Source organism: Lipotes vexillifer, unplaced genomic scaffold (genome assembly GCF_000442215.2).
Source record: "Lipotes vexillifer unplaced genomic scaffold, Lipotes_vexillifer_v1.1 scaffold1285, whole genome shotgun sequence".
In the NCBI taxonomy this organism is placed as follows: domain Eukaryota; kingdom Metazoa; phylum Chordata; class Mammalia; order Artiodactyla; family Lipotidae; genus Lipotes; species Lipotes vexillifer.
In genome coordinates, this window is record NW_006796211.1 from 1182332 (window position 1) to 1196338 (window position 14007).

General features: G+C 35.8%; 1 protein-coding gene across 1 annotated transcript in view; it reads left to right on the forward strand.

The window, feature by feature from the left end:
• The window catches only part of RABGAP1 (RAB GTPase activating protein 1), a 160785-nt gene that overhangs the window by 69626 nt on the left and 77152 nt on the right, over positions 1–14007 (forward strand). Inside the window, exons 11-13 of the mRNA XM_007468374.1 lie at positions 2893–3067; positions 6760–6853; positions 10765–10915. Of these exons, the coding sequence (XP_007468436.1) occupies positions 2893–3067; positions 6760–6853; positions 10765–10915 (420 nt within the window). The remainder of the gene's footprint in view (positions 1–2892; positions 3068–6759; positions 6854–10764; positions 10916–14007) is intronic.

Consider the following 14007-nt stretch of genomic DNA (forward strand, 5'->3'; position numbering starts at 1 on the left):
CCTACTCTCAAGTAATAAAGGAATTTATACATTTTCTAGTATTACTTACATGGTTTCATTTGACTACTTTTATTTATATCTCTAATTTATTAGTATCTCATTCTGTTATATAGTGTAAGGTATGGATCTGATTTAATGTTTTTTTCAAATGGCCATCCACTTGTCCCAATACCATTCATTGAAAAGTCTAACTTTTCCCCCAGTGATTTGAGATGTCACCTTTATCATATTATCAGATTTTCATATGTATTTAGAACTCTTTTGGTTTTTATATTCTTTTTGATTGATCTTTATGTTACTTATTCACTGATACCACACTGTTGTAATTACATAGACGTTATGTTTTTATATTTGGTAGGGCTAACTTTCCTCCTCAGCTGTTCTTCTTTTTCTGGGTTTTGCTAAATATTCTTGATTGTTTATTTTTCTTATAAACTTTAGATTCAACCTTTGTAGCTCTGGAAGAAAATTATTGGTATTTTTATTGGGGAGAATTGAAATCTTTGTGATATTAATATAGAGTCATCTTTTCCAAGAACATGTGATATCTTTCCACTTATTCATGTCTACTGTTTTTTTTTTGGTCTTTTAAGAGTGCTTTTTAAAAGCTTTTTATTATAGAAAATTCAAATGTACACAGAAATAAAAAGAATAATATAATGGACCCCATGTACTATTACCCAGCTTCAACAATGAACAACATTTTTAATAGCTGGAGTTCTTGACTTACAGGCAGGGTCCACTTCTTGACTCCATATTTATCTGACTTCAAAAGGGCAGTAGTGCTCTGGTGACTGTCACTCAAAGAGGAGTTTCTAGGTGAAGTGCAATGGTTATTACATTCATATAGTTTCTGAGAAAAAAATTTAAAGGTAAAGAGTTATGTTGATCTTTGAAATGTTTCAGATAGCAATTAACATGTTTTAGAGAGTAATTTAAAACAAAAGTAAATCCTGTTCCCTATCAAACATATTTGAAATTAAAAATCATAATTACAAATTCAGAATGAACATATGTCAAAGGTTTAATTCATTAGGTAGTGAGGGAACCAGTAAGATGGTAAAACTGGTTCTAAGTATTTGAGAAACTTGAGTTTATATAGTCCTTTCTTTAAAAAAAAGAAAGAATGTTAGAACAAGATTGCTGGGTTAGAAACAAAACTGGTTAATGTCCTATAGGTAACCTTTGGGTTATCTTTTCTATTAGATGGAAATCATTTGCATAGCTATTGGACACAAACCTACAGATTAATGTGTAACTTCACAGAGTCTGGGTCCTTTAATTAATAATAAGTAATTCAGTCATTTATTCACCTAGAAAATTAAATAATTCTTTGGTGGACATGTTAAAACCAGCCCATCTGGGTCTGTGTGTCAAATCTGGCCTGACACTTGCTTTTATAAAATGCTTTTGAAACACAGCCACACTCACTGTCTATGCACCATAATGGCACCATAATGGCAGAGTTGAGTAGTTGCAGCAGAGACTACTGGCCCACATAGCCTAGAATACTTACTTTTTGACCCTTTACAGAAAAGTTTGCCAATTACTATATTAAACAGTGTTTCAGGATGATACTGAAAGGACATGTTGCCACTACCTAAGCCTTCCAGGATTGCGGTAGTTTTTCTTAAGAACCCAAATGAACATTAGGATGACAAAATCTGGTCTCTGCCTGGTATTTCTGTACCTAATGAACCTCTTATTGCTCCCCCTCTTCTGTATTTTTACTTTATGCATGTATATCTTTCTCTTTGGTGTTGCTACCTTTCTATTCTAGTTGTCTCTGTATCTTTTCCTGTAGTTCTGTCTTGTCCTCCTGCTCTTCTGTATTTCACTTTTTTCCTCCTCCTTAAACTGACTCTAATATGGAATGTTAATATATTTAAATATTGTACTGGTAAAGTGTTATATTCCCTACTGTTAATTTTTTATTTTAAGCCCTTTTTAAAACTTTTTTTTTTAGTTTATTTATTTATTTTTGGCTGCGTTGGGTCTTCATTGCTGTGCGCGGGCTTTCTCTAGTTATGGCGAGCAGGGGCTACTCTTTGTTGTGATGCATGGGCTTCTCATTGCGGTGGTTTCTCTTGTTGTGGAGCATGGGCTCTAGGCACTCGGGCTTCTGTAGTTGTGGCACACGGGCTCTAGAGCACAGGCTCAGTAGTTGTGGTGCACGGGCTTAGTTGCTCTGCGGCATGTGGGATCTTCCCGGACCTGGACTCGAATCTGTGTTTCCTGCATTGGTAGGTGGATTCTTAACCACTGCGCCACCAGGGAAGTCCCTTAATTTTTAACTTAGGTCATTTTACACTGTTATGTACTTAAGATAAACCCAGAATATAAAACAATTTGAGCTATCAAAAATTTTATTCTATTAATCTCTTTTCTGTCACTTATGTCTCCTCTCACCACCAATTGTAGCTTTCAGTTGAAGAAAAGTTCCCTATTCTGTTATAATTAAGCGAAAGGATTTGTGGGGGAAGGGCATGGTGATAAGACTTTCTTAGTCGTAAACTTTATGTTTTAGAATATTTCTAGAACATTTTTTCATGTATAGTTTTATGTAGGAAATCTTGAACAAAACAAAGTAACTGGGAAGCTACAGAACAGTTAACTTTTTCGTTCACACTTACTAAATATTGGTAGTTGGATGTTTGATGATACAGTCTGAATACAGTAAATAAAATTGCAGAACTAGAGTCCCGCTCAGTAAATATCCTATTTTCCTTTTCCTAAGTCTAAACATATGTATTTCTATTTAGAAAATGTTACATTTTGTTTAGATATTTAAAGTAAAACCTTTCTATTCTCATATCCTGTATGAAATCAGAAGTAGTGCTCAATTAAAAAAATGTTTTACCCCTTGATAAATAATGTTTTTTCATCTTCAAGATAAAGCAAAAGGAGAGAAAGAACAATACTGACACTTTATATGAAGTTGTATGCTTGGAAAGTGAATCAGAGAGAGAGAGGAGGAAAACTACAGCCAGTCCCTCAATTCGCCTGCCACAGTCTGGATCTCAGAGTTCAATGATACCTTCTCCTCCAGAAGACGATGAAGAGGAAGGTAAATTGTAGGGAGAGCTTAATTTCTATTTTGGGGTGGTGGACCATACAGACCTTTACAATTTTATCAGGGAATTGATAAAGTGACATAGTAGTTTGAATTCTTTTAAGAGGACTGTGGGAGATTAAAAAGTGATTAACATAGGACTTTCTTTAAGGTAATTGTAACCAAGTTAGAAAAAAATGAGATATATAATTAGTGCTTTTTAAAATAATCAGTCTATACAAGCTTAGTGTATTAATATAGCACATTTTTAGAGCAAATTTGACACAGCTTCCACCTCAATAAATGTTCCCATCTCAACTGATTTATACATTATTGGATTTTCACACTGATAAATATTAGGAATCAACCAGTTCTTTATTTTTTCCTCTTTTTTTTTATGGTTATATCTGTAAACTGTTCTATCAATCTGTGTTAAAAGATACTGTATAAAAGTGAGAAATGAAGGGAAGGAACACAGGAAAAGTGAAAGTTTGGGAGGCATTTTCCAATTTATAATTTTGTACCAGAGCTTTATTTTTAAGGGCAAAAGCAAGCTGATTATGAGAGGTCATATGGGGCATGCATCTATGTGAACTTCACAAGAAGTGTTCTAGAAAATTCATAGATGAGAATGCATTTCTCATTGTGGAGTATGTGGTGGAGCACCATGAATAGTTTTTTAGCTGGAACTTTGAAAGGAGAATTCAGGGATAAAGGGGCTGATTTGGGCACTTCTGGCTAAGAAATTACATTAACAAAAGCATGGAGGTGGCAGGAATGTCTGATTGGGTTAAAAGAAATACATATCCATGACTATATGTCCTTTTTTCAAGTTTAGAGCAAGCTCTTACTTTCCACTTTCTGTTGTTCCCTGTAACTTCTGCTTTTTCTGTGACTAATCAGCTTAGGATCATTTATTAGCAATTTTGATGGCCACCAGTTACTAGATGCTTAATATGTGGTAGACAGGTACTTTGTTTATAAAGTAAAGTAATACTTTGTTTATATAGTCCTCACAAATATCCTGAAAAATAGGACTTATTTTGAATATACTTATTTTGAGCTTAAGGAAATAGAATCTCAGAAAAGTGAATTTGCCCAGGGTCACAAAATCTAGAAATTGGCAGGGAGGATTTTAATCCAGGTCTGTGAGTTAATAGTCTGAGCTCTTTTCTGTCACCATCTCTGGGCATTTAGTTCACATAAAGCATTTTGAAGTGCAAAGAAAGCACATATGTTGTTTTTGCAAAGTCAGAGATACAATTTATAGTCTCCCTGCAGAGGTGATTTAAGTCATGTTTTAAGGCTGGGAAAGGTGAAATTGTTCCCACTGTTTGAGATTGTCTACTGTATAACTGGTTCTGGAGACTTTCAGTTTCCCTTCTAGGTCAACACTGCTTAAGATGCAGAGCAAATAAAAGTTTTTAGAACTTTCCTCCCCTTAAACTCAGCAATTAAAAAAAACACCAAAAATTGAGAAAGGCACTCTATTTATTATGAAACCAGAGACTGTTCACATGTCCATACTATAGATGTTAAAGGATATCTACCAGTTACAAAGAAATTTGGGCCCAACTAATAGATAACATCAGGATTGAGATGTAGTTCTAATCTCTAGCAGGCACGGGTTTTTAATATAATTGAGGGGGTTCAGAAGGCCTGTACTCACAGCTCTTAACTGGGGAGCGATAAGGACTAACAGCAGTCAGCAGTCCATGGGAGAATCAGGGAACACTAGAACACAAGCTCTGTAAAGGAAGAGAGTGTGTCCTTTTCTGCCCCACATTATTTCCCTGGTGTGTAACCCAATTCCTGGTATATAATAGATGCTCAGTAAATATTGGCAGGATGAGTAACCCTCCTGGGGTCCATTTCCATAGTGAAAAGTTAATGACAGGAGAACTGGGACTGAAGAAGACTTCAGCCATGCCATCTGGTAATTCTCTCTAACCGAGTATACAAACAAGGGAAACTGGTCCTGTTGTGATGTTTGCTCCATGGAAAGAAATGGCTATAATCCTCTAAAGAGGCTCCTTATCCATAGGACATTTGTGCTCACAGGGCCGGAAGCCAGCAGTTATAAATGGGAGGTGTTCAGAAAACATTCTGAACACATCCAGACAGTAAAAGAGAATTTTGTAAGATAGGTCTTCCTAATCTCTTTAAAGGAATTACCTCTTGTAAATTTTAGTACATTTTTTAGTAGCTGCCGTCCCCCAAAGACGTTGTGTTATATTGACATTTTTAATGAGTAGAGGATTATTTGAGGCATTTAGAAGGTAGGGCCAATTCTGGCAAAATAATGAAGCGGGGGAAGTTTGTCGTAGTGCACTGGAGCCTTTCTCTTTTCCTTATCTATCTGCAGAGGTCTCACTTATATTCAGTCTGTCCTCTTCCGTAACTCACTATGAAAACTGCTGATAATCTTCAAGGCATTATAATGTAAATAAGTTTAATAATAAGTATCCTGGATTTCTGAGCCTTTAAAATCAGTGCTCTCAGATATGCCATCTCTAAAGGGATTCTAATTCATGATGTAATCATCAGAGGTGTAAAGATCAAAACTTTTTAAGGCAGGTTAAACCAAAAAATCTAGATACAGCATTGGTTGAGTACACATGGAAACAAGTACTGTTGTACCCAACTAGTGCAAATATCAATTGCTAAAACCATTTTGGAAGGCAGTTTGTCAGTAAGTTTCAAAATCCTTAAAAGCATGCATTTTTTAACCCAGGGAGTTCTCTTCTGGGCATATACCCAATAAAAGCAATGAGATATGTTCATCCTGATATTATTTGTAGTAAAAAGTTGAAAACTCACCAAGTGTCCAACAAAAGAAGTTTATTAAGTAAGTCTTAGTTCATATTTTCCCTCCAATTTCATTACACTTCTCAATTTGTCTCACATGCCTTTATCATTGCCACTTTTTTCAGTGTCTTTATGTCTTATAATCTTTGACTTCATATTCAAATTTACATTTCCTAATTATTTGAACTAAGTTTGAAATGATTCGTTTTGGTCCTTTTTAAAATATTTTTGTGCTTTCTATTATAAATTATGTCATTGTAGAAAATTTAGAAAGTTATAAAAACATAAAGGAGGAAAAAGAATCATAACTCCATCACTCAGTGTTAATGTCTTGGTATAGTTCATTTCAGACTATTTTCTGTTTTTTAACATAGATTATAATGAAGATTTAGCTCTTATGTTTATTTTTTGTGGTATTTTGCCAGATCATTATGTAAACAAGTGTCAACACAAATTTACATTGTAAACATGTATCATAATTTATTCTGACATTCTCTGCCTTCTTATTTTTGTAGCTTATGCTTAGGTGGTTTGCAATTTTAACTGTTATACATAAGACTGCGATATATTTTCATGTAGAAAGCTATTTGCTTTGGAATAGGTGAGAGAACATACTCATATTTTGAGTTCTATCATTTTATAATTATATGGCTCTTTTCTGCAGCTGACATAATGTAGACCTGTATGAAAAGCAAAAGGGAATTAAAGAGATTACAACAACGTTCCATCTGGGACCATTTTTATTTTCCTCGTACTTAAAACTATATACTAAAAGAGAGAAATTATGATACTGTGCTCCCAATAAAATCTTTCAAATTTGACTGTTATGTTTGCAGGTCATTCTTCTGGCTAGCATAGTCACCTCTGTTATCCTTTTTTGTGTGTTTTGTTTATTAAAGATAACGATGAACCTCTCTTGAGTGGATCTGGTGATGTATCCAAAGAATGTGCAGAGAAAATTCTTGAAACATGGGGAGAACTGCTGTCTAAATGGTAAGTTGTAATAGAATAGTTCTCCTTTTCACCTGTAATTCTTATTTTATGGGTATGGAATTTTACCTAACATTATTGAATTTTGGAGCCAATAATAAAAACCTAAGTATGAGGTTCACATTCTAGAATCTGTTTTTAGAGTTTTATAAGGGTAGTAGTGAAGATCTGAAATCAACTTTCAAAATATCAGAAACCTAATAAATTCACATTGCTGCAGAAAATATTTATTCAAACATGGAAAGCATGGGGTGAATAAACAAGAAAAGAAGTCATTTGTATTAAAGTGGTTAGGAACCACTGACTGGTTAAGATAACACACAGTAGTTAAGACTATACACAACAATCAGGTTTAGAAGATGCTCACACAGTGCATAGAGCCATGGTAAGAGACTCCAGGTGGGATTTTTCCTTATCTGTGTTATATGCCTCAACTGAAAGAGCAGCATGTTATAAACATGGTATGTATTAATTGCTCTACCAATTACTTTTCCTACTAACACTTGTAAAATTCAGGAATTTCTCATCAGCTCAAAAGATGGTTTGACAACAAAATTAAACACTATCCTCTAGGCTGTCTAAAGAGAGTACACTACCTTCAGGTATTTATTAATGGTATCAGAGAAAATCTGGCAAATCAAGTTGGTGAGACATTTATGTAGTTTCCTTTCCCCATTGTGTAGGATGCTTGTATATGCTGAAAAGAGCTGAACTTGAAAGTGATCTGAGTAGTTTTCTATTTCTGATTTTCTGGTTATTAGGGTTGTCTTAGCTCCCCATGGACCTGTTATTTTGGAGTCTGATTTTTCTCTGAAGTTTTAACTGTTGAAACCTTCACTCTATTCTTAGTAAAACTGTCTCAGCATTAAAAAAAAACTTCATGCCCTTAAGGGATGGGACTACAAATGGGCATCATCTGCTTCTAGCACTCTCACAGTGCTTTACACTTCTGGTAAAACATTCTCCACATTGGGAAATGTCAAATGTGTACAGGAGGAAAATGCAAACCAAAGCATGGTTTGTCTTTACACAAGTGGTTTTAATAAATGAACTCTGCAAAAGCCCCCCAGGGGAATAGTTTTCATTTATTTTTTATATTCCTTTAGCAATCAGGAGACAAACCTGCTGATGCTCTCATCACAATATATTTTCAGTTCAGTGATTTTGGAGTGTTTGGACTGCTGCTGGCAGGAATTTCATCTGTATAAAAAGGTTTCTGCTCTAAAATAGAAATGTAATTGAGTTTTGACATGGTTATATAATAGCATATTTAAAATTATTTAAATATAGCATCTAAGTTTTATAAAATGAACTCACCAGCATTTTATACAATTGCTTGGAGTTTGTTTTGTTGTCAAGCTTTGTTTATTCATTTTGTTATTCATTTGATTAAATGATATCCTTATCTTTCTCCTTCAAATATATTAACTAAGTTTCCATCTGTCTCAACTGTCTTTCAGGGTGTTTAAAACTGTTTTTGCTGGTTTCAGTCATGTCTTTAGAAACAATAATACAGTTTCTCTTCTTCAATTCATTTTGTCATTACTTTTTTCATCATTATTATATGTGTTCTGTAATAGGAACCATCACAATATCATGGAGTTTTAAAGCCTGGTAGACCTGGCTTCAAATCCTACCTCTCCTATTTCTAAGCTGTATGATGTTGGGCAGGTCACTTAACGCTTTTGAGTCTGTTTCTTCATTTACAAAATACAAGTCTGTAGAACCACCACTCAGGATTAATTTAGATTAAAAATAATAGATGTTGTAATGGTAGTAATCATAGTAAGAAGTAATAGATTTATCATGTATCCGGTGCTGTGCTAAGTTATGTGCTCTATTTCAACTATAACAACCTTATAAAATAGTATTCATTTTTATAGATGAGGAAACTGGCTTAGAGATTAAGTCAGCAATTCTAGTTAGTAAACAGCACCCAGAATTTTTAACACAGTCAAGTCTGATCCCAAAGCTGGTTCATTTAACTCTACATTAGATTTTAGTGGCAGTAATTGTAATAAATATACCTTTGTGCTCTAATTCTCCAAGTTCATTTTGATACGAATTTTAGTCAATAACAGAACTAATGTCAGTAATAAAATAGTATGCTGAGTTAGCTAGTTATTATTATAAGTGACATAAAATTATTCTGAAAATAATTTTATCAATGTAAATCAAGCTAGGGTTATCAAATAATCCTAGGGGTTAGGTTTTTTTTTTTTGTAAAGAGCCAAGTATACATGTTTTAGGCTTTGTGGTCAATAGTCTCTGTTGCAACTACTCAACTCTGCTGTTGCAGTGTGAAAGCAGCCATAGACAGCACATAAAGAAATAAAAATGGCTGTTTCAATAAGAGTTGATTTACAGAAACACATGGTGAGACAGATTTGTCCCACAGGCCAACGTGTACCAGTCCTTGAATTAGGTAATAGGACTACTTTTGTCCTTTCTGCTCCCACCTGTTCAACTTTTATATAGTGTTTTTTTCTAAGCAAAGCCAAAACTATACTGAACTATCTATAGCTCTTATATTAGGGTGCTAGCATCACAGAATTAACCATTTTTAAATGTACTGTGCATTATTGTGCTAGTATTCTGGGAGAATTTTGAGAAAAGTCTCAGACCTTTTTGTATTTTGATAGTGGTCATTTTGTACCAGTAACTTCTGTTTAAATCTGACAGTCACAGGAATTCCTCTGTGTCAGGATCCTGCTTTATGTGTCAGTAATGGTGGCTTTCAAATCACAAAGCAGCTATGACGTAACATATAGTGCATTCAGTAGTCTTAGAGTTTGAGGCTACCTCAGTCTTGTAATCAACTTCCCTGAACTTCTTTCTGCATCTGTAGAACTGGAGATACTACCACATACCTCAGATGGTTGTTGTAAGCAGCAAATAAAATTATGTGCAAAAGCACTTTGTAAACTAATACCAACATTTCAAGATTTTTTTTTATAATTTAATGCTGTGTTTCCTTTATTTATTGTTTATTTATTTGGTTACACCGTGTCTTAGTTGCGGCTCTCAGGCTCCTTAGTTGTGGCATGTGAACTCTTAGTTGCGGCATGCATGTGGGATATAGTTCCCTGACTAGCGATCGAACCTTGGCCCCCTGCATTGGGAGCTCAGAGTCTTAACCACTGCGCCACTGGGAAGTCCCTCAAGATGTTTTATTTCCCCCCAAAAAAAAGTATTTTAGGGAATTCCCTGGCGGTCTAGTGGTTAGGACTCTGTGCTTCCACTTCAGTGGGGGCATGGGCTTGATCCCTGTTCTTGGAGCTCAGATCCCATATGCCGCACAGCACGGCCCCGCAAAAAAGTTGTTTTATTTCCCCCATTTTGTAGATGAGATAAATGAAGCTCAAAGACTTTAATGACTTGTTTTGATGTTAAAATAGTACAGTAGAAACTTTCTTATCCACCATAGTTATTCAAAAAAGTTACTGGAAGTAAGGTGTCATAAAAACTGCTGAAATCATGTATCTTTATATTTATTCTCACTTGGAACAAATATATATTTAAATGTAAAACGTAAAAATACACAGTTCGCTTATCAATTTTGATGCAGAGTCGAGCTCTTATCTTTGGCTATGTGTCAAATGATTGGAATTTTGCTTTGTTTTTCTTATACAAACTACAACCATAAAGCTGTGGTTTCCAGTTTTGCTTTTTATCAAAAAGAAAAAAGTAGAGTAATAATTTAAAGGTACTTTAAGAAGTAGTCTGACTTCAGAATTCTTTCCTCCACTCAATCTTTTACCGTTAGATTGGCCACATCTAGTTCAATGACTTTTTTTTTTAATATATTACCTTTATTAAGTCTTTGTATATCATTTAGTTTAGCTTTCATAAAAATAACACTCTTTTAGAGAAGCTGTCTTTTATGCACTTATGGATTATGGCTTTAATTTTAGGCATCTTAACTTGAGTGTGAGGCCAAAGCAGTTGTCATCCTTAGTAAGAAGTGGTGTTCCTGAAGCTCTTCGAGGAGAAGTCTGGCAGCTGCTAGCAGGTTGTCACAACAATGACCACCTGGTAGAAAAGTACCGAATTCTCATCACAAAGGTAAGGGGATGATAATTCAGCTTCAGCATTAGTCCTTTTAGAAATTTATTATGAAAAGATCATTGTGGCTATTTGATTTCTAAGCATTTTATATAATTCGTTTATCTGATGTAAGAGTAGAACTTTCATACTTCTGTCCCGGAGATATTTCTAGTGTTGGCACAAAGGAGAAGGCATAGGTTTTCTTCCTTCCTTTTCACCTCAGAGGCAAAAGATGGCCTCTACCCTTTGTGTATCTGAATCTCTTTTGACCATAATTTCATTCTTAGGTCAGTTGTGCTGTGCCATGTGTAAAAACTTACGTTTGTTTGTTTGTTTATTTATTTATTTATTTTGCGGTACACTGGTGTCTCACTGTTGTGGCCTCTCCTGCTGTGGAGCACAGGCTCTGGACGTGCAGGCTCAGCAGCCATGGCTCACGGGCCCAGCCGCTCCGCGGCATGTGGGATCTTCCCGGACTGGAGCACGATCCTGCGTCCCCTGCATCGGCAGGCAGACTCTCAACCATGGCGCCACCAGGGAAGCCCTCCTTTCTTTATTTTATTTATTTATATTTTTGCCGTACACGGGCCTCTCACGTTGCGGAGCACAGGCTCCAGACGCGCAGGCCCAGCGGCCATGGCTCACGGGCCCAGCCACTCCGCAGCACGTGGGATCTTCCCAGACCGGGGCACGAACCTGTGTCCCCTGCATCGGCAGGCGGACTCTCAACAGCTGTGCCACCGGGGAAACCCCCTTTGTTTATTTTAATCCTTTTCACACTTCAAAGAAATGTGCTCTTTGTAGATAAGGCCTATCCTAGTTTTTACAATTGGAAGAACATGGTTCTTTATCTTAAACCATATTCCCTTTTAGTTTATTCCTCTAAAGTGAAGAATTCTATTTTTTATAATATCCCCTTCTCAGGTTCATGAATTGCTCAAGGTTTTGCAAGTGAAGCAATGAAATTTTTCCTTGTACAAATATACAAGAATCTAAACTAATTTTTTGCAAGGTCAGGCTGTGCTTTGTGCCTTTTGCAGGACCCATGGTACTGGTTATAAGTTTTGGTTTTTTTCCTAAAATTCTTCAAGTTTTTATCTTTAGGAAGCAGTTTCTCCAATGATATGCAAATCCCAAATCTGAATTTTGAATGAATTTCTCAGAACCCCCAGTAATATATGAAAACTTTTCAATGTGACAAAAGGTGGGACTTCTTTTAAAAATGTATTAAAACCTTATGAGGTGAATAGTATCTCTATAAAACTATAATTAAAAAAAAAACCTTATAGGTAAGGACAACATTTGAACATGAAATCAGATCTTTCCTCAGCAGAAATATGACTCTTTTTTTTTAACACATTTATTAGAGTATAATTGCTTTACAGTGCTGTGTTAGTTTCTGCTTTATAACAAAGTGTATCAGCTGTACATATACATATATCCCCATATCTCCTCCCTCTTGCATCTCCCTCCCACCCTCCCTATCCCACCCTCTAAGTGGAGAAAAATGACTTTTATTTGCTCAAAATATTAGTGTTTCTATTCATCATCTTGTTTCCAGACAGATGTATTTTCCCTCAGGAACTAATATTCTGTTTCCCTTCATTATGTTGATGTTATTGTTTAACCAGCTGTATTGAGTGCCTATTACAACCACAGTGCTGGAGCTAGGAGGTCAAACATAAAAGCAATTAACATAAATCATGTGATAGTCTGGAAAAGCACAGTGGGAACCATCAAAAGGAGTGATTAATTCAGCCTGGGGGAATAGGAGAGTCTTTATCAGGAATATGATGTTTAAGATGGGTTCCAGAAAAGACCTCCCCAGGCATGGAAGAATGGCAGAGCGTTGTACTCATAGCATCATTGGAGACATGGAAGAACAAGGTTATGCAACATGTATGGCTAGTAGAAGTACACTTAGTTGATTTTTTTCTTTTATTGGCAAATCCTATTTTGGATATGTAATTATAACATTTTGAAGTCCTTTGAAATGTTTGGCCAAAAATTATTTCTTAAATACTTTTGGTGTGGCTATTCATAGAGATAATTTAAAGACATGAAGTATTTGGGCGTCCCTGGTGGCGCAGTGGCTGGGAGTCCGCCTGCCAATGCAGGGGATGCGGGTTCGTGCCCCGGCCCAGGAAGATCCCACATGCCGCGGAGTGGCTGGGCCCGTGAGCCGTGGCCACTGAGCCTGCGCATCCAGAGCCTGTGCTCTGTAGCGGGAGAGGCCGCAACAGTGAGAGGCCTGCGTACCGCCAAAAAAAAAAAAAGACATGAAGTACTCTATTTTGCTGGTTCCATCAAAATGGTGATATCTGTTTCTCGAATAGGAACCTGGTAGTTATTATTGTAATTGACATTTTAAAAATTTGCTCCGAATTTTTTTGAGGGGAGAAACTACTTTAAAATTTTTTTAATTTATTTTTACAGCAAGCTGTAATTTACATAGGCTAAAATACACAACTTTAAAGTGTACAGCTCCATTACATATGAATACACTGCTCTGATCATTACCAAAAGGAAGAATATATCCATCACCCCAAAAGTTATTATTGTCCCTTTCTAGTCATAACCACTCCTACACCACCCCTGAAAAACCAATACAGTAAGTCCCCTACATATGAACCTTCAAGTTGCGAACTTTCAAAGATGCAAACACGTTTGCATGTCCAGTCATGTAAGTTCACGTATCTGGCGTACATTGTCACGTGGTGCATCATGTACAAGTGGTTGTGCTTTTGTGTTCTTTACTGTACAATACTGTATAGTGTACAGTAGTACAGAATCTTTATTTCAAGCCCAGGATGTCCAGAAGCCAGCATGAAAGCAGTGGTGATGTAGCTGGTACTACTGTACTTTTCAAGGTACTGTACTATAAGGTTAAAAATGTTTTCTTTATTTTTTGTTTTTATTTGTTTTTTTATGTATTGTTTGTGTGAAAAGTATTATAAACCTATTACAGCACAGTACTGTATAGCCAGTTGTTTTAGTTGGGTACCTAGGCTAACTATGTTGGACTTGGGAACAGACTGGACTTACGAAAGCACTCTCGGAACAGAACTCGTTCATATGTAGGGGACTTACTGTATTCTTTCCCTAGATTA